The 25194-nt window shown below is 41.8% G+C and overlaps 3 protein-coding genes and 1 pseudogene across 5 annotated transcripts in view; all 4 read right to left on the bottom strand.

Annotated features, from left to right (window-relative positions):
• LOC115105794 (protocadherin gamma-A5-like) overlaps nt 1–5205 on the bottom strand; it is a 35747-nt gene extending 30542 nt beyond the window's left edge. For all 3 annotated transcript variants that reach the window (XM_029628184.2, XM_029628186.2, XM_065007442.1), the window contains exon 1: nt 2649–5205. In XM_029628184.2, coding sequence (XP_029484044.2) covers nt 2649–5054 — 2406 coding nt within the window. In that variant the 5' untranslated portion in view covers nt 5055–5205. The remainder of the gene's footprint in view (nt 1–2648) is intronic.
• Nucleotides 5206–5840: 635 nt separating this feature from the next.
• Nucleotides 5841–18484, bottom strand: LOC115104803 (uncharacterized; annotated as a pseudogene).
• Nucleotides 18485–18652: 168 nt separating this feature from the next.
• Nucleotides 18653–20037, bottom strand: LOC135563899 (protocadherin gamma-A9-like). The gene has a single exon (XM_065007744.1). It carries the CDS (start codon nt 19971–19973, stop codon nt 18681–18683), a length of 1293 nt encoding a protein of 430 aa, XP_064863816.1. The 5' UTR covers nt 19974–20037; the 3' UTR covers nt 18653–18680.
• Nucleotides 20038–21283: 1246 nt separating this feature from the next.
• Nucleotides 21284–24200, bottom strand: LOC115105797 (protocadherin beta-16-like). Its single transcript, XM_029628192.2, has one exon. It carries the CDS (start codon nt 23998–24000, stop codon nt 21568–21570), a length of 2433 nt encoding a protein of 810 aa, XP_029484052.2. The 5' UTR covers nt 24001–24200; the 3' UTR covers nt 21284–21567.
• Between the last annotated feature and the right edge of the window lie 994 nt (nt 24201–25194).

The following is a 25194-nucleotide window of genomic DNA, read 5'->3' as shown; positions in this document are numbered from 1 at the left end:
ATAATTTATTGTTTCCACCGGTAGATTTTCACAGAAATTATACCAATAATCGAAAAAATAAAAAGCAGTGAAACCACAGCAAGTGCCAAAATTAAATAAAAAGTCAGGTTATCATTGTATTCCTTGTCGTGCGTAAAGTCAGGGCATTCTGAGAGCACTTCAGGGAAGATGTTAGCCACCTCCACGTTCACATTGACTGTTGACCGTTGTCCTCGATTACAACAGTGAGTTTTTGTTTCACAGCATCTTTATCAGTGACCCGGCGTTTTGTTCTTATTTCTCCATTATATACTTTAGTGACATAATAGCCCACATCGGCTGAACGAGGCACCATTTCAGCCACCAGAGAGTTACTAGTCTGTACTGGGTAGAGAACCTGAGGCACGTTTGTCGTTCTGATCAGTCATTAAAACAGTTAAAGTCACATCTGTGCTCAGAGGCGGTGAGCCTCCATCTTGCGCTTTAATGGCACAATCAAAGGCACGCACTGCATGTATAACGTCACTTTCTGAATTGACAGTTATATATTGGAATACTGAAAGTCCATCTTTGTCTGAATCATCTATACAATATGAAATCCGTGCGATGTTGCCGGTGTCCTTATCACTGGCTGTTAGTGAAAATATGGAAACACCTGGAGAGTTGTTCTCCATCACAGAAGCAGTGTATGAGTGCCTCTCAAATAATGGTGCATTATCATTCACATCGGATATTCTCTATGTCAGAGTCTTGTTTGTAGAACGCAAAGGAAACCCCTCATCCCTTGCTAATATTGTAATATTGTACTCAGAAATAATTTCACGGTCCAACATCTGATCTGTGACTAAACTGGAGGATGGTGACTTAATATGGAATGGTAAATCCTGGTTGATGGAAGATTTGATATGTCCATTTCTACCGGAGTCTAAATCTTTAACGTTCAACATTGCTATAACAGTCTCTAAAGGTGCGTCTTCGGGTATCGGGTTAGAAAAGGTCATCTAAAACGTCGATCAGTACTTTACTTGTATGTGATAGACGCCCCCGATCTATTGCTTGCACAATTAGTGTATGCTCTTTACTACGCTCAAAATCTAATTGTCCAGTAACTGTAATTTCCCCTGTAAGGGGATCTACATTAAAAAAGATCTGAACCGCCACTAGCATGTGAAAACGAATACATCATTTGGACACGTGTCCCTTTATCTGAATGGTAGAACTGACTCACAAAATCACGGTTCTTTTTGGAGAATCTTCGGAGATAGAGGATTTATAAAGCCCAGAACTGAAAACAGGTGCATTGTCAGTTGTATCTAATACTTCTATATATATTTTAACAGTACCGGACTTCTGTGGATTACCACCGTCCACAGCAGTTAACACCAAGGTATGTTGCTCAATCGTTTCACCGTGACAAGCATCGTTGCAAGCACCATCTCTACATATGTTCTTCCCTATGCGTGTGAATGCTGTTTCAGATCACTCGGTAGGAGAGAATATGTTTGAATGGAATTAATTCCGACGTCAGGATCCATAGCATTCTCTAGCGGAAACCTGGCTCCGGAAAGAGACCACTCACTAATCTCTATTCGAATATCTTTATTAGAAAATATTGGAGTATTGTCGTTAATATCTAATATCTCTACGTCAATACGGAGAAGCTCAACGGGATTTTCAAGAATTATCTGGAAATGTAATGAACATGGAGCCACTTGGGCACACAGCTCCTCTCTATCAATCCTCTCTTTCACAACCAGAGTCCCTTTGTCCACATTGACACCGATATACTCACGGTTATCCTCCGTAAAAATACGCGCTCCACCTGATTTGAGTCTTTTAACTTCCAACCCTAGGTCCTGAACGATATTCCCCACGAACGAACCAGTCGTCATCTCCTCGTGAAATGAATAGCGGAACTGGCAGTTCACAGACACTGAAAAACAGACTGAGAAAATGAGAAGATGCAATTGCCATTTCCGAATGGCGGATCCCCTTGTTCCACGAAAACAAAGAAAATGCATGTTTTTCTTAATATGCGTTGCACAGCTATCTAATATTAAAATCCAATAACACTCATATGTAGGCAAGTCAGCAAATCAAAATATATATGCTACCTCTGTTATTCCAGTGACATCCGTTTTAGACAGTGTTCTCACTCTCCCAAAGCAAAGGCGATTGTGCGCATGTCACTGCGCCTTTAATATCACACACACTGTATAGGCAGGGACAAAATGACACTCGTGTATGCCTACTGCTGTACTGGTCAACAGCGGCACAAAGCGCATAATGGAGATATTTCATGTGTATAGAAAAACGTGTTTTACAATCTACACAGCTTCTATCAGAAATCCCATTTTCCGAAAAATCCAAATGACTTTGCCAGCTTCATGGCCTGTTCTACATATTTGCATCATAAAATGTCCCTGTATATATAAATAAACTGTGAATTTGACCTGGCTTATTTGACAAAAACCTACTCAAGTGATGAAAATTGTAGTGTAGTATATACGGACAATACATTATAAATGAGTGTTCCAGTTGTAAACTTTGAATTGATCATATAGAGGCCAGAGCACACACATGATTGCACGCATAATATAAACCCAGTCATTCAGATACACATACACATCTGAACAGAGGACGGGATAGGGGGAGGGTGGGTGTCTCACCTTTCCATCGACATCAGCGTCTTCCTGCTTTCTCTCTTCTCGCTGCATTGTCCCCATTCGACTCACATCCACCAGTGTGTTCTGGCTATACGGCCTCGCAAACCTCACATCACTCATCCTAGAGTCAGTGGTTCCACACACCTCATAGTTGTATACATGCTGTAGGGTTCCCAGGTTTCCATCTTGGTAAACGGGTGGGTAATATGGGATAACGGGAAGATTTGCTGCAGTTTTATAGAATAGTTTTTTCTGTTTCCACCGGTAGATTTTCACGGACATTATAGCAATAATCGAAAAAATGAAAAGCAGTGAAACCACAGCAAGTGCCAAAATTAAATAAAAAGTCAGGTTATCATTATAATCCTTGTCGTGCGTAAAGTCAGGGTATTCTGAGAGTACTTCGGGGAAGCTATTAGCAATCGCTACATTCACGTTGACTGTAGCTGATCGAGAGGGCTGTCCGTTGTCCTCAACTATAATTGTGAGCTTTTGTTTCAGAGTATCTTTATCAGTAACCTGACGTACAGTTCTTATTTCTCCATTCTGTAGGCCCACTTCAAATAACAACCTGTCTGTCGTTTTCTGCAGTTTATATGAGAGCCAGGCGTTCTGTCCAGAGTCCACATCAACAGCCACCACTTTAGTGACAAGATAGCCCACATCTGCTGAACGAGGTACCATTTCAGCCACCAGAGCGCCACTAGTCTGTACTGGGTAGAGAACCTGAGGAGGGTTGTCATTCTGGTCCAGGACAAGTACATGCACACTTGCGTTGCCACTGAGAGTAGGAGAACCACCATCATGCGCTCTAATATTGATTTTGAAATCTTTAAGTTGTTCGTAATCGAATGATCTCACCGCATATATAACACCAGTTTCAGCATTAATTGAAACTAAGGAGGAAGCTGGTGCCCCGTTAACCACAGAGTCCTCAAGGATGTAGGAGACGCGTGCGTTCTGGCAACAATCAGCGTCTGATGCTCTTACGGTGAATAATGATACACCTGGTGAATTATTTTCCACTATATTTGTAATATAAGATTCCTTCTCAAATATTGGTGTGTTATCGTTGACGTCAGACACTCGTAAGGTAATAGTCTTGTTACTAGAGAGAGGGGACGAGCCTTCATCTGTGGCAGTTATAGTAACGTTATATTCTGATACTATTTCCCTGTTTAATTCTTCATCTGTCAATAACGTATAGTAATTCCGTAATGATGACCTAATGACAAAGGGGGAATCTTTTGATATGCTACAACGCACCTGTCCATTTTCTCCCGAATCTATGTCTTTAACATTAATCACTGCGATTGTTGTTCCAGGTGGAGAGTTTTCAGAAACAGGATTCGTGAATGATGTTAAAGATATGACAGGTATGTTATCATTCACATCAATTATGTCAATAATCACGGCACAAGAATCAGTGAAGCCGCCATGATCTTTGGCTTCGATGTTTAACTCGTACTTTCTAGCTTTTTCAAAATCTAGATGTCCAAAAACGAAAATCTCACCTGACTGTGCATCGATTCGGAAAAGCCCGTTGTTACTGTCTGCGCTGTACCTGAAAGCAAACGTCACCTCTCCGTTTATGCCTTTATCTGCATCAGTTGCGCTTACTTTAGCCACAGGGCTTCCCTTAGGCGCATTTTCTGGAACTGACGCCCTATACAGCTTTTTGGAAAATACGGGAGTGTTATCGTTTACGTCTAAAACGTGGATATTTATTTTCATCATGCCTGATTTCGGTGGATGGCAACCATCAATTGCGGTTAAAACGAGGGACAATTCCTCATGGCTCTCCCTGTCTACTGGCGACAGCAACATCATGTCTATGTATTTGTTTCCGTCTGCACGAGTTTCCTGTTTCAGAATGAAATGATCAGTGGGTTTCAGAGTGTAGCTCTGTATTGTATTTTCTCCAACATCTGGATCAAATGCGCTATCTAGTAAGAAACGCGCTCCCGGGAGGGCTGACTCGCTAATCTCGATATATATTTCATCTTTGGGAAATGTAGGAACGTGGTCATTGACATCCATGATTTCTACGGTAACTTCATAAAGCTGAATAGGGTTTTCTAAGATTAGCTCGAAGCTGAAACTACATGGAGAAGTTTGTTTACACAAGAGCTCTCGGTCTATCCTCTCACTCACTGCCAGTGTTCCTTTGTCTGTGTTCAGCTCGACATAGGGACTATTGTCCCCGGCTATGATACGAGCTCGGCCGCTCCTCAGCCTTTTCAGATCAATGCCCAAGTCCTCTGCGACATTACCCACGACCGAGCCTTTCGCCATCTCCTCAGGAATAGAATATCTCACTTGTCCATGGACTATACATCCAAATGAAACGAGGATAAGCCATAGTGACGCATGGCTGTCAAAAGCGCATACCAGATTCCTAGCAGACATTTTATAAAATCCAGTTCATATACTACATAAATGTCCAGACCAACAGAAAAACTAATCTACACAGACCAAAGACAACGAAGTAGAAGTATCCAAACGATCTTCAATTAATCACAAAACATGTAGTTCTGCCTGCTTCAGGCGTGTAACTCTGGCGAGTCTGTTTTCTAATATGGCTGAAGCAACTGGCAACCTTCAGATAGAAAGAGCTCACTGATATGGGAGGTGCTTTTTACATTTCACTGGGCCACATTTCACAGTCTGAACCAACAGCGGCACTCACAGACCATTGCAAGGAGCGCACTTCTACTGTACAAAATGACACTACAAACCATTAATTATGTAAATTGTATGGCCTACTATATCTTCTAGTGTGACACATTTGATCAAAAAACACGTCAATGTAAGACAATACTGAGAGAGATACACATTCAGGCCTATATGTCGTCATCCCCAGGCAGAACTACTTCTCACTTAAAGTTAAATGTAAAAATACACCTAACGTTAAACAAAATATTAATTAAGGTTTAGTATCGTTCTGTTATAATAAAACCTGTTAACAGACTTACGGTGCCCTATAAAATAATACGTGAAAGAGGCTACGGGACTGTGTCCGACAGTGTCGCTGTCCACGAGTGGTGGTGCTGAAATGAACAAGACTTGAGGCTCTCTTTGAAAAACATTAGTAAATCAGTTGATAATACACATACAAAGTCCCAGTCTAATCTAATTTAAATAAAACCATTTAATTAATACAATTATTAAGCAACATAACACATTGGGCAAATTCACAATTTCAGGAGAATCTGGGAAACTTTTCTCTCTTTGTGCATGTTGGAAAGTATCTGTAGAGATCGAGTCCATTATTAACAAAAGGTCTGGAAAATGTACAGTCACTCTTCCTTGAGTCAGTCGTCATGCACACCTCATAGTTGTACATATGTTGCAGAGTCCCTGTCCCTTCGGCGTCTGCGTAACTGGGTGGATAGTATGGAATAACCGGGAGACTAGACTGATACATGCGTGATTGTCTCCACCTATAGATGTTAAATGATATTATAACTAATACACACGATATGAAGAGGAAAGAGACCACAGCCAAGGCCAAAACTAGATAAAAAGTCAGGTTGTCATTATAATCCTTGTCGTGCGTAAAGTCAGTGAATTCTGAGATCACTTCCGGGAAGCTGTTAGCCACCTCCACGTTCACACTGACTGTAGCCGATCGAGAGGGCTGCCCGTTGTCCTCGACTACAACAGCGATTCTTTGTTTCAGTGCATCTTTATCAGTGACCTGGCGTGTTTCTCCGTTTTGTAGTCCCACTTCAAACAATGCCCTGTCAGTCACTTTCTGCAGTTTATATGAGTGCAACGCATTCTGTCCAGAGTCCACATCAACAGCCACCACTTTAATGACAAGATAGCCCACATCTGCTGAACGAGGCACCATTTCAGCCACCAGAGAGTTACTAGTCTGTACTGGGTAGAGAACCTGAGGTGCATTATCATTCTGGTCTTGGATTATTATTTTCAGAGTCACTTTACTACTCAAAGGAGGGGAGCCTCCATCTTGCGCTTTACGCGGAACTGGAAATCCTTTATCCGCTCATAGTCTAAGGAGCGTCCTGCATGGATGACTCCACGTTCAGAATGAACTGATACATATTAAGAGACAAACGCCCCATTAACCGAGGATTGTTTCAAAACCTAAGAAACACGGGCATTCTGTTTCCAGTCTGCGTCACTGGCCCGTAATGATAATATGGAAAGGCCGGGTGAATTGTTTTCACTAAGGAACGCCTCATATGCGCTCTGTTCAAAGATGGGCATGCTGTCTGTCACTTTTATAATAAAAGTCTAATTTTTAGATAATCGGGGCACACCCTGATCAGTGGCAGTAATGGTGATGTTTTATTCTGGAGTTGTTTCACGATCTAATGCAGCATCAGTCTGCAAGCTATAGTTATTATTAACGATATCATCATTTTAAACTGGATGCCATCATTTATTAAACAGAGTACTCTGCGGTTGCTCCCCGAATCTAAATCTTGCACTTAATCACAGCTATGATTGCCCGTGGTGTAGCATTGTCTTCTACTGAGACCGATGATGACGCCATAGCAATCCTTGGGGTGTTATCATTCACATCTAACACGTCAATAACGATCTTTGCGTTGTCTGTAAGACCACCCCCGTCACTGGCCTGAACATTCAGCAGATCGTTTTTAATAGTCATATTTCCCAATGAGTGTTATTTCTCGGCGTCTGCGTAACTGGGTGGATAGTATGGAATAACCGGGAGACTAGACTGATACATGCGTGATGATATTATAACTAAGACACACGATATGAAGAGGAAAGAGAACACAGCCAAGGCCAAAACTAGATAAGATATGGGACATGTACTTGATAACAACGACAATCCTCCCATGTTAACTTAGCAGATCCACTAAACATATATTGCTGAAAATGCACGGAAGGGTTCAATGCTTTCTGTTGTTAGTGGCAACGATGCCGACAAATGATCCAATGCTCAAGTGCCATATTCAGTTACGCACAATAATGACGCCCTGGGGAGATGTTACCGGTTAATAAAGTGGTAACATCTCCCCAGGGCGTCATTATTGTGCGTAACTGAATATGACAACAGAAAGCATTGAGGAAACGATTAACTGCCAATCGTTTGTGATGTTATCAATTGGAATATACAGTCCTGAATTATAACATCATGCGGGAAAACCATGAGAAAGGACTGAGTTGGTAGCCTATTGTGATGTCATCAATCAGTGTGTCAGTTCACACCGTCAACTGGCTGCATCATACACTGATCAAAGCTGTATTCAAGTATAAATATAGTACAGCCTACAACATATGCTATACGTAGCTAATAGTCTGTACTGGGTAGAGAACCTGAGGAGCGGTGTCGTTCTCGTCTTTGATAAAGAACAGTTAAAGTCACATTGGTGCTCCGGGGCGGTGAGCCTCCATCTTGTGCTTTGACATGAACTCTAAACTCTTTAATTCGTTCATAATCAAAGGACCGTACAGCATACAACACTCCTGTCTCAGAATAAACAGAAATGTACGATGACACAGGGGCTCCAACTATCTGGGTCTCCTCCAAAAGGTAAGATATCCGCGCATTGTGATTCCAATCAGAGTCAGCGGCGCTCACTGTACATATAGATATCCCCGGGGAGTTATTTTCCATGATGAATGTGGAGTATTCACTCTGATCAAAAACAGGGGAGTTGTCATTAACATCAGAAATCATAAGAACAACTGTTTTGTTACTTGAGAGGGGTGGGAAGCCAGAATCGGTCGCTTTTATTGTGATATTATATTCAGAAATCGTTTCTCGGTCGAAAGCAGAATCGGTCACCAAGGTGTAGTAATTAGTAAGAGAAGACATGATCTTAAACTGAAGTTTGTGATTGATGTTACATGTCACCTGACCGTTCAACTCTGAGTCTACGTCCTTGACATTGATAATTGCTATTGTCGTACCGACGGGTACGTCTTCGGTCACAGGATTTGAGAAAGACATAACATTTATCACAGGTGCATTATAATTAACATCAAGTACTTCAACTATAACCTTACTAGAATCTGCTAGACCACCTTGGTCTTTGGCCTCGACGCCAACGTCATACCTTTTTGTTTTTTTCGTGATCTAGCTGACCAACAACATATATAGTTCCAGTGTTCTCATCCACACTAAACACATCGGCCACTTTACCGTTCATGTTAGAAAATTAATATGTTACCAGTCCATTCGATCCGCTATCTGAGTCACTGGCATTAACGGTAGTGATGTATGTGCCTATGGACGCATTTTCAATAACAGTTGCTCTAGAGACTGACTGGTTAAACACAGGCGCATTATCATTAGCATCTAAAATAGTAACCTCAATATTTACAGAGCCAGATCTCTGTGTATTACCACCATCGACTGCAGTTAAGGTTAGAGAGATACGGGGCTCATGCTCTCTGTCCAACGGCAGCTGAAGCACCATCTCTGCGTATTTCAGCCCTAGTATGTTGTTTCAGGATGAAGTTATCATTAGAAGTTAATATGTACTTCTGAAGAGCGTTTAGTCCAACATCAGGGTCCTCCGCGCTCCCTAAAACAAAGCGCGCTCCCGGTGCAGCAGACTCACTGATTTCCAATTTGATCTCTTGTTTTTTAAATATCTGTCAGTGATCATTGACATCCAAAATTTCCACAGTGACACTGTGAAGTTCAATCGGTTTCTCTGAGATTATTTCGAAAGTAAAGCTACATGGAGTAAAATCACCAAAGAGCTGCTTTCGGTCAATCCTCTCGCTGACGACCAATACCCATTTGTCTGTCTTTAGCTCTGTGTACTGAATGCTGTCTCCGGTGACGATACGAGCCCTGCCTGCTCTCAGTCGTCCCACATTTAACCCTAAACCCTGCGCAATATTCCCAACAAAATATCCTTTCTTCAATTCCTCGGGAATAGAATAGCGAAATTGACCACACACGGTCTGGATTAGGCACGCAATGAAACACAACCAAAACAGTTGCCATCTCATGATGTTAAATATGATAAATCCTCCCTCCATTATTAACAATAGAGGGTTATCTCAATATAAATTCGGAAGGCCACTTTCTTGTAGCAGCAAAACATAAAATACTGGAAGAATTCTCAAAATTCCAGTCGGACTGCAGTTAAAACCTGTATTTATTAGACGTGAAGAGATATGTGAATCTCTCTCTCTCCGCCTTCTGTTATACATCACAGTTATATGGGAGGGACCTCTACACGTTAGATAATTGTTTTTTTTCTTCTACTGACCAACAGCGGCACTCACAGCCCAAAGACTGAATAAACGAGAAATGGGAACATAAGCAAAGCTGTAAAAAGACTGCATTAAAATATTCACTCACACGTGCAACATTATTATATTACATTGATTACCACACGGTGGAATTTACACACAAACCGGAAACAGTGCATGTGTGTTAATTATTGTGTGGTAAAATAGAACAACATCCTGATAAAACACAACAAAATACCAGCCCTATAGTGAACGTGGTAGAGCAAGGCCCTGTCGCTTTCCAAGGTGCTGGAATTGTGGATGAAGTCTACTGAAGGCAAGGCAGCAGCCACTCAGGCCTAGTACAATTATACAACGTGTAGGCTACAAAATATTGTACCATTACATAAACGCCATATCAATATAATACGCAGATGGATATGATCATTAGGATATATACTGAGTAGACTATCACCAGCCCCACGTTGGCTAAAAGTGAACAAAACAAACATACCAGTGAAAACTGATAGCTACACGAGATGAGGTGTAGGATAACCATGAAGTATGAGAGACACAAAATCATTTATCAAATGAACTAACTTCCAATGGGAAATTTGGCTCATCCAGGAAGTTTTTTTCAGGCAGTGTGTGCTGCAAAGTCTCTGAGGAGTGGGAGCCCAATAATAAAATGTTCTGACTAAAAGCTCTGGCGAATTTAGCGTCACTTCTCCTCGAGTCAGTCATCATGCACACCTCATAGTTGGACACGTGTTGCAGAGTCCCTGTCCCTCCGGTGTCTGCGTAACGGGGTGGATAATATGGAATAACTGGGAGATTGGAATATACTTTACTTGATTGTCTCCACCTGAATTGATTGTCTCCACCTGAATCCAAATGAAATATTTGTATCGTGTCCTATGCTGCTCTCTCGACTCTCTCTCTTTGTCCGCCTTCTCTCTAACTGTATACAGAGGGGAGGCTTAATTTGTAAGTCGCTCTGGATAAGAGCGTCTGCTAAATGACTTAAATGTAAATGTAAATGTAGGTATCATTGCAATGTCATTTTTTGGTTCTTATTTCCCTCCTGTGATCAACAGCGGCCCTTGCAGTCCAAATCCAAGAAAGACACCCATGAAACGCCAAGTATAACATTTTAGTTCCCTGTGTCCAATAGAGCAACATAGCGCAATGATCTACAAAATAATGATGACAACCATCAGATCAATGCCCAAGTCCTCTGCGACATTACCCACGACCGAGCCTTTCGCCATCTCCTCAGGAATAGAATATCTCACTTGTCCATGGACTATACATCCAAATGAAACGAGGATAAGCCATAGTGACGCATGGCTGTCAAAAGCGCATACCAGATTCCTAGCAGACATTTTATAAAATCCAGTTCATATACTACATAAATGTCCAGACCAACAGAAAAACTAATCTACACAGACCAAAGACAACGAAGTAGAAGTATCCAAACGATCTTCAATTAATCACAAAACATGTAGTTCTGCCTGCTTCAGGCGTGTAACTCTGGCGAGTCTGTTTTCTAATATGGCTGAAGCAACTGGCAACCTTCAGATAGAAAGAGCTCACTGATATGGGAGGTGCTTTTTACATTTCACTGGGCCACATTTCACAGTCTGAACCAACAGCGGCACTCACAGACCATTGCAAGGAGCGCACTTCTACTGTACAAAATGACACTACAAACCATTAATTATGTAAATTGTATGGCCTACTATATCTTCTAGTGTGACACATTTGATCAAAAAACACGTCAATGTAAGACAATACTGAGAGAGATACACATTCAGGCCTATATGTCGTCATCCCCAGGCAGAACTACTTCTCACTTAAAGTTAAATGTAAAAATACACCTAACGTTAAACAAAATATTAATTAAGGTTTAGTATCGTTCTGTTATAATAAAACCTGTTAACAGACTTACGGTGCCCTATAAAATAATACGTGAAAGAGGCTACGGGACTGTGTCCGACAGTGTCGCTGTCCACGAGTGGTGGTGCTGAAATGAACAAGACTTGAGGCTCTCTTTGAAAAACATTAGTAAATCAGTTGATAATACACATACAAAGTCCCAGTCTAATCTAATTTAAATAAAACCATTTAATTAATACAATTATTAAGCAACATAACACATTGGGCAAATTCACAATTTCAGGAGAATCTGGGAAACTTTTCTCTCTTTGTGCATGTTGGAAAGTATCTGTAGAGATCGAGTCCATTATTAACAAAAGGTCTGGAAAATGTACAGTCACTCTTCCTTGAGTCAGTCGTCATGCACACCTCATAGTTGTACATATGTTGCAGAGTCCCTGTCCCTTCGGCGTCTGCGTAACTGGGTGGATAGTATGGAATAACCGGGAGACTAGACTGATACATGCGTGATTGTCTCCACCTATAGATGTTAAATGATATTATAACTAATACACACGATATGAAGAGGAAAGAGACCACAGCCAAGGCCAAAACTAGATAAAAGTCAGGTTGTCATTATAATCCTTGTCGTGCGTAAAGTCAGTGAATTCTGAGATCACTTCCGGGAAGCTGTTAGCCACCTCCACGTTCACACTGACTGTAGCCGATCGAGAGGGCTGCCCGTTGTCCTCGACTACAACAGCGATTCTTTGTTTCAGTGCATCTTTATCAGTGACCTGGCGTGTTTCTCCGTTTTGTAGTCCCACTTCAAACAATGCCCTGTCAGTCACTTTCTGCAGTTTATATGAGTGCAACGCATTCTGTCCAGAGTCCACATCAACAGCCACCACTTTAATGACAAGATAGCCCACATCTGCTGAACGAGGCACCATTTCAGCCACCAGAGAGTTACTAGTCTGTACTGGGTAGAGAACCTGAGGTGCATTATCATTCTGGTCTTGGATTATTATTTTCAGAGTCACTTTACTACTCAAAGGAGGGGAGCCTCCATCTTGCGCTTTTACGCGGAACTGGAAATCCTTTATCCGCTCATAGTCTAAGGAGCGTCCTGCATGGATGACTCCACGTTCAGAATGAACTGATACATATTAAGAGACAAACGCCCCATTAACCGAGGATTGTTTCAAAACCTAAGAAACACGGGCATTCTGTTTCCAGTCTGCGTCACTGGCCCGTAATGATAATATGGAAAGGCCGGGTGAATTGTTTTCACTAAGGAACGCCTCATATGCGCTCTGTTCAAAGATGGGCATGCTGTCTGTCACTTTTATAATAAAAGTCTAATTTTTAGATAATCGGGGCACACCCTGATCAGTGGCAGTAATGGTGATGTTTTATTCTGGAGTTGTTTCACGATCTAATGCAGCATCAGTCTGCAAGCTATAGTTATTATTAACGATATCATCATTTTAAACTGGATGCCATCATTTATTAAACAGAGTACTCTGCGGTTGCTCCCCGAATCTAAATCTTGCACTTAATCACAGCTATGATTGCCCGTGGTGTAGCATTGTCTTCTACTGAGACCGATGATGACGCCATAGCAATCCTTGGGGTGTTATCATTCACATCTAACACGTCAATAACGATCTTTGCGTTGTCTGTAAGACCACCCCCGTCACTGGCCTGAACATTCAGCAGATCGTTTTTAATAGTCATATTTCCCAATGAGTGTTATTTCTCGGCGTCTGCGTAACTGGGTGGATAGTATGGAATAACCGGGAGACTAGACTGATACATGCGTGATGATATTATAACTAAGACACACGATATGAAGAGGAAAGAGAACACAGCCAAGGCCAAAACTAGATAAGATATGGGACATGTACTTGATAACAACGACAATCCTCCCATGTTAACTTAGCAGATCCACTAAACATATATTGCTGAAAATGCACGGAAGGGTTCAATGCTTTCTGTTGTTAGTGGCAACGATGCCGACAAATGATCCAATGCTCAAGTGCCATATTCAGTTACGCACAATAATGACGCCCTGGGGGAGATGTTACCGGTTAATAAAGTGGTAACATCTCCCCCAGGGCGTCATTATTGTGCGTAACTGAATATGACAACAGAAAGCATTGAGGAAACGATTAACTGCCAATCGTTTGTGATGTTATCAATTGGAATATACAGTCCTGAATTATAACATCATGCGGGAAAACCATGAGAAAGGACTGAGTTGGTAGCCTATTGTGATGTCATCAATCAGTGTGTCAGTTCACACCGTCAACTGGCTGCATCATACACTGATCAAAGCTGTATTCAAGTATAAATATAGTACAGCCTACAACATATGCTATACGTAGCTAATAGTCTGTACTGGGTAGAGAACCTGAGGAGCGGTGTCGTTCTCGTCTTTGATAAAGAACAGTTAAAGTCACATTGGTGCTCCGGGGCGGTGAGCCTCCATCTTGTGCTTTGACATGAACTCTAAACTCTTTAATTCGTTCATAATCAAAGGACCGTACAGCATACAACACTCCTGTCTCAGAATAAACAGAAATGTACGATGACACAGGGGCTCCAACTATCTGGGTCTCCTCCAAAAGGTAAGATATCCGCGCATTGTGATTCCAATCAGAGTCAGCGGCGCTCACTGTACATATAGATATCCCCGGGGAGTTATTTTCCATGATGAATGTGGAGTATTCACTCTGATCAAAAACAGGGGAGTTGTCATTAACATCAGAAATCATAAGAACAACTGTTTTGTTACTTGAGAGGGGTGGGAAGCCAGAATCGGTCGCTTTTATTGTGATATTATATTCAGAAATCGTTTCTCGGTCGAAAGCAGAATCGGTCACCAAGGTGTAGTAATTAGTAAGAGAAGACATGATCTTAAACTGAAGTTTGTGATTGATGTTACATGTCACCTGACCGTTCAACTCTGAGTCTACGTCCTTGACATTGATAATTGCTATTGTCGTACCGACGGGTACGTCTTCGGTCACAGGATTTGAGAAAGACATAACATTTATCACAGGTGCATTATAATTAACATCAAGTACTTCAACTATAACCTTACTAGAATCTGCTAGACCACCTTGGTCTTTGGCCTCGACGCCAACGTCATACCTTTTTGTTTTTTTCGTGATCTAGCTGACCAACAACATATATAGTTCCAGTGTTCTCATCCACACTAAACACATCGGCCACTTTACCGTTCATGTTAGAAAATTAATATGTTACCAGTCCATTCGATCCGCTATCTGAGTCACTGGCATTAACGGTAGTGATGTATGTGCCTATGGACGCATTTTCAATAACAGTTGCTCTAGAGACTGACTGGTTAAACACAGGCGCATTATCATTAGCATCTAAAATAGTAACCTCAATATTTACAGAGCCAGATCTCTGTGTATTACCACCATCGACTGCAGTTAAGGTTAGAGAGATACGGGGCTCATGCTCTCTGTCCAACGGCAGCTGAAGCACCATCTCTGCGTATTTCAGCCCTAGTATGTTGTTTCAGGATGAAGTTATCATTAGAAGTTAATATGTACTTCTGAAGAGCGTTTAGTCCAACATCAGGGTCCTCCGCGCTCCCTAAAACAAAGCGCGCTCCCGGTGCAGCAGACTCACTGATTTCCAATTTGATCTCTTGTTTTTAAATATCTGTCAGTGATCATTGACATCCAAAATTTCCACAGTGACACTGTGAAGTTCAATCGGTTTCTCTGAGATTATTTCGAAAGTAAAGCTACATGGAGTAAAATCACCAAAGAGCTGCTTTCGGTCAATCCTCTCGCTGACGACCAATACCCATTTGTCTGTCTTTAGCTCTGTGTACTGAATGCTGTCTCCGGTGACGATACGAGCCCTGCCTGCTCTCAGTCGTCCCACATTTAACCCTAAACCCTGCGCAATATTCCCAACAAAATATCCTTTCTTCAATTCCTCGGGAATAGAATAGCGAAATTGACCACACACGGTCTGGATTAGGCACGCAATGAAACACAACCAAAACAGTTGCCATCTCATGATGTTAAATATGATAAATCCTCCCTCCATTATTAACAATAGAGGGTTATCTCAATATAAATTCGGAAGGCCACTTTCTTGTAGCAGCAAAACATAAAATACTGGAAGAATTCTCAAAATTCCAGTCGGACTGCAGTTAAAACCTGTATTTATTAGACGTGAAGAGATATGTGAATCTCTCTCTCTCCGCCTTCTGTTATACATCACAGTTATATGGGAGGGACCTCTACACGTTAGATAATTGTTTTTTTTCTTCTACTGACCAACAGCGGCACTCACAGCCCAAAGACTGAATAAACGAGAAATGGGAACATAAGCAAAGCTGTAAAAAAGACTGCATTAAAATATTCACTCACACGTGCAACATTATTATATTACATTGATTACCACACGGTGGAATTTACACACAAACCGGAAACAGTGCATGTGTGTTAATTATTGTGTGGTAAAATAGAACAACATCCTGATAAAACACAACAAAATACCAGCCCTATAGTGAACGTGGTAGAGCAAGGCCCTGTCGCTTTCCAAGGTGCTGGAATTGTGGATGAAGTCTACTGAAGGCAAGGCAGCAGCCACTCAGGCCTAGTACAATTATACAACGTGTAGGCTACAAAATATTGTACCATTACATAAACGCCATATCAATATAATACGCAGATGGATATGATCATTAGGATATATACTGAGTAGACTATCACCAGCCCCACGTTGGCTAAAAGTGAACAAAACAAACATACCAGTGAAAACTGATAGCTACACGAGATGAGGTGTAGGATAACCATGAAGTATGAGAGACACAAAATCATTTATCAAATGAACTAACTTCCAATGGGAAATTTGGCTCATCCAGGAAGTTTTTTTTCAGGCAGTGTGTGCTGCAAAGTCTCTGAGGAGTGGGAGCCCAATAATAAAATGTTCTGACTAAAAGCTCTGGCGAATTTAGCGTCACTTCTCCTCGAGTCAGTCATCATGCACACCTCATAGTTGGACACGTGTTGCAGAGTCCCTGTCCCTCCGGTGTCTGCGTAACGGGGTGGATAATATGGAATAACTGGGAGATTGGAATATACTTTACTTGATTGTCTCCACCTGAATTGATTGTCTCCACCTGAATCCAAATGAAATATTTGTATCGTGTCCTATGCTGCTCTCTCGACTCTCTCTCTTTGTCCGCCTTCTCTCTAACTGTATACAGAGGGGAGGCTTAATTTGTAAGTCGCTCTGGATAAGAGCGTCTGCTAAATGACTTAAATGTAAATGTAAATGTAGGTATCATTGCAATGTCATTTTTTGGTTCTTATTTCCCTCCTGTGATCAACAGCGGCCCTTGCAGTCCAAATCCAAGAAAGACACCCATGAAACGCCAAGTATAACATTTTAGTTCCCTGTGTCCAATAGAGCAACATAGCGCAATGATCTACAAAATAATGATGACAACCATGCTAAATCCCTGATGATGAGACAGAGGTACAAAATCAACCCTGAAACGTATATCATGAATGTAATGTAAATGTATGAAGCTACGAAGCTATTTCTAGAACGTTATCGGCATAATTTACTGTGCTGAGAAGGATCAAGTTTTGTAGATAAAAAAAAACACAAAAAATACAAAAGCAAATGAATGGCCTCAAAGGACGCGTTCCACAACGCAGTAAATAAAACCTACAAAAATAAACTGCAGCTGCCTGCTTCTTGGCGGAACAGCCTAGTATGACTGGGGCAATGTCCACTAAGCGTGGTGCTGAAACGTTAAGACACTGCTACTATCATGTAAACTCAGCAAAAAAAAGAAACGTCCTCACACTGTCAACTGCGTTTATTTTCAGCAAACGTAACATGTGTAAATGTGTATATTTACATAACATGATTCAACAACTGAACAAGTTCCAACGACATGTGACTAACAGAAATGGAATCGTTTACCCCTGAATAACGGTCAAAAGTAACAGTCAAAATCTGCTGTGGCCACCAGCTGCATTAAGTACTGCAGTGCCACTCCTCCTTATGCACTGCACCAGATTTGCCAGGAACATTCACACAGATAAGCAGGGAGCCTGGGCATCTTTCTTTTGGTGTTTTTCAGAGTCAGTAGAAAGGCCTCTTTAGTGTCATAGGTTGTCATAACTGTGACCTTATTTGCCTACCGTCTGTAAGCTGTTAGTGTCTTGATGACCGTTCCACAGGTGCAAGTTCATTAATTGTTTAAGGTTCATTCAATAAGCATGGGACACAGTGAATAAACACTTTACAATGAAGATTTATTTGGATTTTTACGAATTATCTTTGAAAGACAGTGTCCTGAAAAAGGGACGTTTCTATTTTTGCTGAGTTTAGTAGGCCCATTCTTCTTCACGAAACAGCACCCTGTAAGTGCTTTCTTTTTTCAAGACTAACTAGGCCTACTAAATAAACTACATTATGAAACAAATACATAATTTGATTGGCTTGGTGCTGACAATACACATACACCCCCCCCCCTTCCCCATTAGGACCCCACAAAGGATTTCCAGAATGTACTGACAAGAAAAACATCCAAACATATTGCAAGCTCAGCAGTGTACTTTCACTAAACAAAGCATGTCATATTTATGTACAGCCTGTCTCACCTGCTCAGGAGAATCCGGGTCATCCAGAAACTTTTTATCATTCTGAGAGCGATGCAAGGTCGCATGGCCTCTGGTCATAGTAGAGCTCGGGTCCATTATTATAACGTTCTGACTAAAAAGTCTGCCGAATTTACAGTCACTTTTCCTCGAGTCAGTCGTCATGCACCCCTCATAGTTGTACACCTGTTGCAGAGTCCCTGTCCCTCCGGCGTCTGCGTAACGGGGTGGATAATATGGAATCACTGGGAGATTGGAGTGGTGAAAGTTGCGAAATTGTCTCCATCTGTAGATCTTAACCAATATTATAACCACTACACACGAGATGAAGAGAAAAGACACGACAGCCAAGGCCAAAACAAGATAAAAAAGTCAAGTTATCGTTGTAATCCCTGTCATGCATAAAGTCACTGAATTCTGAAAGCACTTCAGGGAAGCTGTCCGCCACCGCCACGTTCACATTGACTGTAGCTGATCGATATGGCTGCCCGTTGTCCTCCACTACAACAGCGACTCTTTGTTTCACAGCATCTTTATCAGTGACCTGGCGTATGGTTCTTATTTCTCCATTCTGTAGGCCTATTTCAAACAGCGGCCTGTCTGTAGCCTTCTGCAGTTTATATGAGAGCCAGGCATTCTGTCCAGAGTCCACATCAACAGCCACCACTTTAGTGACAAGATAGCCCACATCTGCTGAACGAGGCACCATTTCAGCCACCAGAGAGCTACTTGTCTGTACTGGGAAGAGAACCTGAGGCGCGTTATCGTTCTGGTCTTGGATAGAAATGTGCACAGTAACAGTAGCACTGAGGGGCGGAGACCCTCCGTCTCGCGCAGTTATATTACAATTAAACTCTTTTACTTGTTCATAATCAAATGAGCGCACCGCATGAATAACCCCATTCTCTGAATTGACCGAGACCAGTGAAGAGACCTGTGCCCCATTTATCTCACTGTTCTCCAGGTAGTAGGACAAGCGCGCATTTTGTCCAGAGTCAGCATCACTCGCCCTGATAATAAATATGGAGACCCCCGGGGAATTGTTCTCCGGTACAAATGCCTCATAGACACAGCGGTCAAAGGCGGGTGGGTTGTCATTGACATCTGTCACTTTCACTGTCACTGTTTTATTACTGAAGAGAATCGGTGTCCCGTCGTCTGATACATTTATGGTGACCTTGTATTCTGAAATCGATTCTCGGTCGAGGATACCATCAGTTACTAAGCTATAATAGTCGGTCATTGACGACTCCATTTTGAAAGGGATATCTGGGTTTATAGAACAGTGCACCGCGCCGTTCTTTCCAGCATCTGCATCCTCTGCATTTATCACGGCTACTGTAGTTCCAGGAGGGGAATTCTCTGCTATGGTATTGGAAAAAGACATCAGTTGTATTGTTGTAGAATTATCATTCTCGTCAGTAATTTCAATAACAACTTTACATATATCGGAAAGTCCACCGTGGTCTTTTGCTTTCACATTCAACTGATAATTGTTTTCCTCTTCGTAATCTAATTTGTCTGATACTCTGATCTCTCCTGTTTCCGCATTTATCTGAAACAACTCCTTTGCATCTCTCGAGGCCATGGAATACGATACTTTTCCATACGACCCATTATCAGCATCCGCAGCGTTGACTGTTGATATCAGTGTGCCTTTTGGGGAGTTTTCTCTCACTACAGCCCTGTAAATAGATTGACTGCAAACTGGAGCGTTATCGTTCGCATCTAGCACTGTAACGTGGATGCGAACAGTTCCGGATTTTTGCGGATCCCCCCCCATCGGTTTCTATAAGGAGCAACGTAAGATCTTCCTGACTCTCTCTGTCTAATGGGTTCTGCAGAATCATTTCGACGTATTTACTATCGGTGTTCCTATGTACTGCTAATTTAAAATTATCTGATGGCTTGAGTGCATAGTTTTGTAAGCTATTCATGCCCACATCCGAGTCCATTGCATTATCTAATGAGAAGCGAGCTCCAGACAGCGCAGACTCGCTAATTTCCAGGTTAAAACTATCTCTCAAAAAGGAAGGGGCATTGTCATTTATATCCCGGACCTCGACTGTTATTCGATACAATTGGATGGGATTTTCGATTATAACCTCAAAACTAAAGCTGCAAGGCGTAGTCTGCTTGCAGAGCTCTTCTCTGTCTATTCTCTCTTTCACAACCAGAGTGCCTTCGTCTCTGTTTAGATCAACATACTGACGACTCCCCTGTGTTACAATGCGAGCATTACCAGTAACAAGCCGACTAACTTCCAAATCCATGTCCTTCGCAATATTACCGACAAAAGATCCCTCTGCCATCTCCTCTAGGATGGAGTATCGTGCTTGTCCTGTTACATTGTCAACCCAGATCGCGCAACAAACGATGCACAGTACTTGCCATATGTAACCAAAGCCTTTCCTCCACAGGCTGAGTGGAACATCGAACAAACGCCAAATATCCATTGTAATGACTATTGAAGTGGTAAAGTCGTAATTCTAATGACAACCCGATGAATACCAAAATAAAATATTGCCAATGCCTGCATTTATCCTTCTCGGCTGCAGAGTATAGCAATACTGAGGTAGGGGTCACTGCGCAGCCACCCATGAGCCAATAGAATAACTTATTGTTAACCAACAGCGGCTCTCACAGTTAAAAACATGAAAATGCACCGAATTAATAGTGACTATGCCTCTACAAACCTGATCATTCCTCTACAGACACAACCTCCCATAGGACTCTAGTTTAGATCCAGCCCAGAAAGAACCAATAAGACATTTCTATTTTACACGAATGCATGGCATACAGTGGCTCAATATGGATAACCAAACACTGCAAACTCACAAGTACAGCCGCAACAGAAACGACTATTATTTTATTTTGGTCTACGAAGGTGTGCTGTGACAGTCTGAATATGACATTTTATACGAATTGCAATACAAAAACTTTGACATGCATGTCATTTTTCTACAACACGATTCGAAAAGCCCAAACATTGTGGATAAGAGCAAACCCCGTGGGTTTAATTCAGGATGAAGACAGGCAAACAAGATGATAAAATGTGATCCTAATAACCTAAATAACCTATACCCGACCTGGGTTCATGCCTATTTAAATACTTATGGTCTGTGTGTTTGAGTATTTCCAAATATTGTGGCCGAAATACTTATATTTGAAGTTGTAAAATGTCAGCGTCTCACCTGCTCAGGAGAATCCGGGTCATCCAGAAAGCTTTTCTCATTCTGAGAAGGTTGCAAGGTCACTTGGTCTCTGGTCATAGTAGAGCCCGGGTCCATTATTAAAACGTGCTGACTAAAAGGTCTGGCGAATTTACAGTCACTCTTCCTTGTGTCAGTAGTCATGCACACCTCATAGTTGTACACCTGCTGCAGAGTCCCTGTCCCTCCGGCGTCTGGGTAACTGGGTGGATAATATGGAATCACTGGGAGATTGGAATGGAAGTTGCGTGATTGTCTCCACCTGTAAATCTTAACTGATATTATAACTAATACACACGAGATGAAGAGGAAAGAGACCACAGCCAAGGCCAAAACTAGATAAAAAGTCAGGTTGTCACTGTGATCCGTGTCATGCCTAAAGTCAGTGAATTCTGAGATCACTTCGGGGAAGCTGTTCGCCACTGCCACGTTCACATTGACTGTAGCTGATCGAGAGGGCTGCCCGTTGTCCGCCACTACAACAGTGAGCTTTTGTTTCACAACATCTTTATCGTTGACCTGGCGTACAGTTCTTATTTCTCCATTCTGTAGACCTACTTCAAACAGCGGCCTGTCTGTCGCTTTCTGCAGTTTATATGAGAGCCATGCATTCTGTCCAGAGTCCATATCAACAGCCACCACTTTAGTGACAAGATAGCCCACATCTGCTGAACGAGGCACCATTTCAGCCACCAGAGAGCTCGTCGGTACTGGGTAGAGAACCTGAGGAGTGTTGTCATTCTGATCTTGAATTATTAACTTTATAGTCACGTTACTGTTAAGTGAAGGGGAGCCTCCATCTTGCGCTTTAACCTGGAATTCAAAAGCTTTGATTTGTTCGTAATCAAAGGATCTCACTGCATAAATCAATCCTGTTTCAGAATTAATCGATATTAAAGATGCAATTGAATTTCCTCCCACCTGCGATTCCTCCAAGAAATAGGAGACCCTGGCATTCTGGCCCCAGTCTTCATCTTTGGCGTAGACCAAACCAATTGACACACCTGGGGAGTTGTTTTCTAATATCCGAGCTGTGTACTCGCTTTTATCGAACACTGGCACATTGTCGTTCACATCCGAGATTCTTATGCGAAGGGTCTTATTGTGACGTAATGAAGGAATACCTTTGTCCACCGCTGTCACTGTGACGTTATACTCAGACACAACCTCACGGTCTAAAATACTGTTTGTTAGTAAAGTGTAATAGTTCGCTAATGAAGATTTTATCTTAAAGGGAAGAGAATGGTCGATGGAACAATTAACATTACCATTTTGTCCAGAGTCCAAGTCTTTCACGTTAACAATGGCGACAGTTGTCCCCTGGGGAGAGTCCTCGGGGATGGTATTGGAAAAAGATGTCAATGCTATAACGGGGGGATTGTCATTCACATCTATCACTTCAATTACTACTTTGCAAGATTTTGAGAGGCCACCTATGTCCTTGGCAATTACATTAATTTGAAACTGCTTAGTTTTCTCATAGTCAAGTACACCTGATACTCGTATTTCTCCACTGCTTGGATTTAGTGTGAACACCATAGCATTTTGTTGTGTAAGCTGGTCAATGTAATATTCTAACTGACCATTACTGCCCACATCTGCGTCGGTCGCAATCACTGTTGCTACTAAAGTCCCTTTAGGGGAGTTCTCCAAAACAGAGGCTTTGTATACGGCTTGACTAAAAACCGGAGCATTATCATTGGCATCCAAAACATTCACTTTTATGCTCACAGTCCCTGTTCTCCGCGGATTTCCTCCGTCGGCAGCTGTCAATGTTAGAAACATTTCACCTTCCTCCTCTCTATCTAAAGGACTTTGCAAAACCATCTCCACATATTTACCACCATCAGCAAACGTTTGTTCTTTCAAAGTAAAATGAGTCGAAGGTTTAAGACTGTAGCTTTGCAGGGCATTTAAACCAACATCAGGATCCACGGCACTGCCTAAAATAAATTGAGCTCCAGGCGACGCTACTTCACTGATATTCAGGGTAATTTCCTTATTCGCAAAGGCAGGTGAATTATCGTTGATATCGAGTATTTCCACAGTTATACTAAATAATTCCATTGGATTTTCTAGAACCATTTCGAAGTTGAAGCTACAGGGCGATGCGTGTCCACACAGCTCCTCTCTGTCTATGCGCTGTTTGACGATCAGAATCCCTTTGTCCGCGTTCAGCTCTACACAATCCCTTTCCTCACTAACAATGCGGGCCCGGCCAGATTTTAGTCTTCGGATATCTAGTCCCAAATGCTTTGAGAGATCCCCAATCAAAGACCCTCGTACCATTTCCTCTGGAATCGAATATCGCACCTGGCATCGAACCATATGCGACAAGAGGACACACACAATAATCAATCGTGCTTGCCATTGTGGCGTTCGATTTTGCTTTCCCTCAAACATTTCGGAAAAAACAGCAAAAATATAGATTTCTGAACAGAAATATTGAGTTGCCTTCTGATGCACAACTCTCTCCTAGTCCATATACATCAGCTATATTGGTAATCTATCCGTGTTGATTTTCATTCCTGTTTGATTCTAGATATCTTCCCCGAATGTTGTATCAGCTCATATGAATCCATCAGACAGGAGGTTCTGTGAATTTGAAGCTTATAACTCGTCTTACTGTCCAACAGCGGCACTCAGAGTCCAGAGTGCAGACTATCATCATGTCGAAATCATACACAGCCAACTAAAGACAGACTGTTTTGTTACACAGTCCATAACTAAGCCTACATCAGCAAATGGAAGACTATTGCACTGTGTATTGTCAGTAAACACTTTTTTATAACACTTTCTTTTTTTAAAACGAATTTGGAGCACTTACAAGCCTAAGACTTGTCTTTGAATGCAGCACGTTTGATATTTCAGCACCATGGAGAGCGACAGTTCCAACCTGAAACCAACACAATTAGAGCTTCTTCCAGACCAATACTAAACATGAATACTGTTTCAGGACTTAAAAATGTGTATGCTATAACTATTTCACCATATATCAATAACTAACAATTGATCACCAGCAAATCTATGTGGCTTCATGTGTTTAACCCTGACTGCAACATTTCATAATTCACAGCCCCCACCAATATACCCAAGTCTGAAATATCTGAAAAGCTGTAGTTAAATGTTTTATTCATCAAAGTTGCCAACTTAGTTGCCAACTAGGGGTGAAACTGGCCTCCCACAGAGCATGGTCAGAGGTCATCACAGGATGAGACAGACAGTGTGTCAAAGCAGTGAAGCATGAAGCCGTCTATCCCACAGCACAACTTCCACATGTTCCCCAAAACAACTTACACACGTCCTGCTGCAGGCTTACACATCCTTGAGACATCAAGGCTTGTCTTTACCACAGTCTAACAATCACCGGCAGGCATGATAGTCTAGGGTCCTCTGCACTAGAATATCACTGTCACATCCATACACCTCTTCCAATATCACAATTGAAATTGCATTACCAGATCATTATACAAAATATGTACTTTGATGAATAAAACATTAACTACAGCTTTTCAGATATTTCAGACTTGGGTATATTGGTTGGTGCTGTGAATTATGAAATGTTGCAGTCAGGGTTAAACACATGAAGCCACATAT

This window comes from Oncorhynchus nerka, linkage group LG22, assembly GCF_034236695.1.
Source record: "Oncorhynchus nerka isolate Pitt River linkage group LG22, Oner_Uvic_2.0, whole genome shotgun sequence".
Lineage (NCBI taxonomy): Eukaryota > Metazoa > Chordata > Actinopteri > Salmoniformes > Salmonidae > Oncorhynchus > Oncorhynchus nerka.
This window is presented reverse-complemented; position numbering and strand designations above follow the sequence as displayed.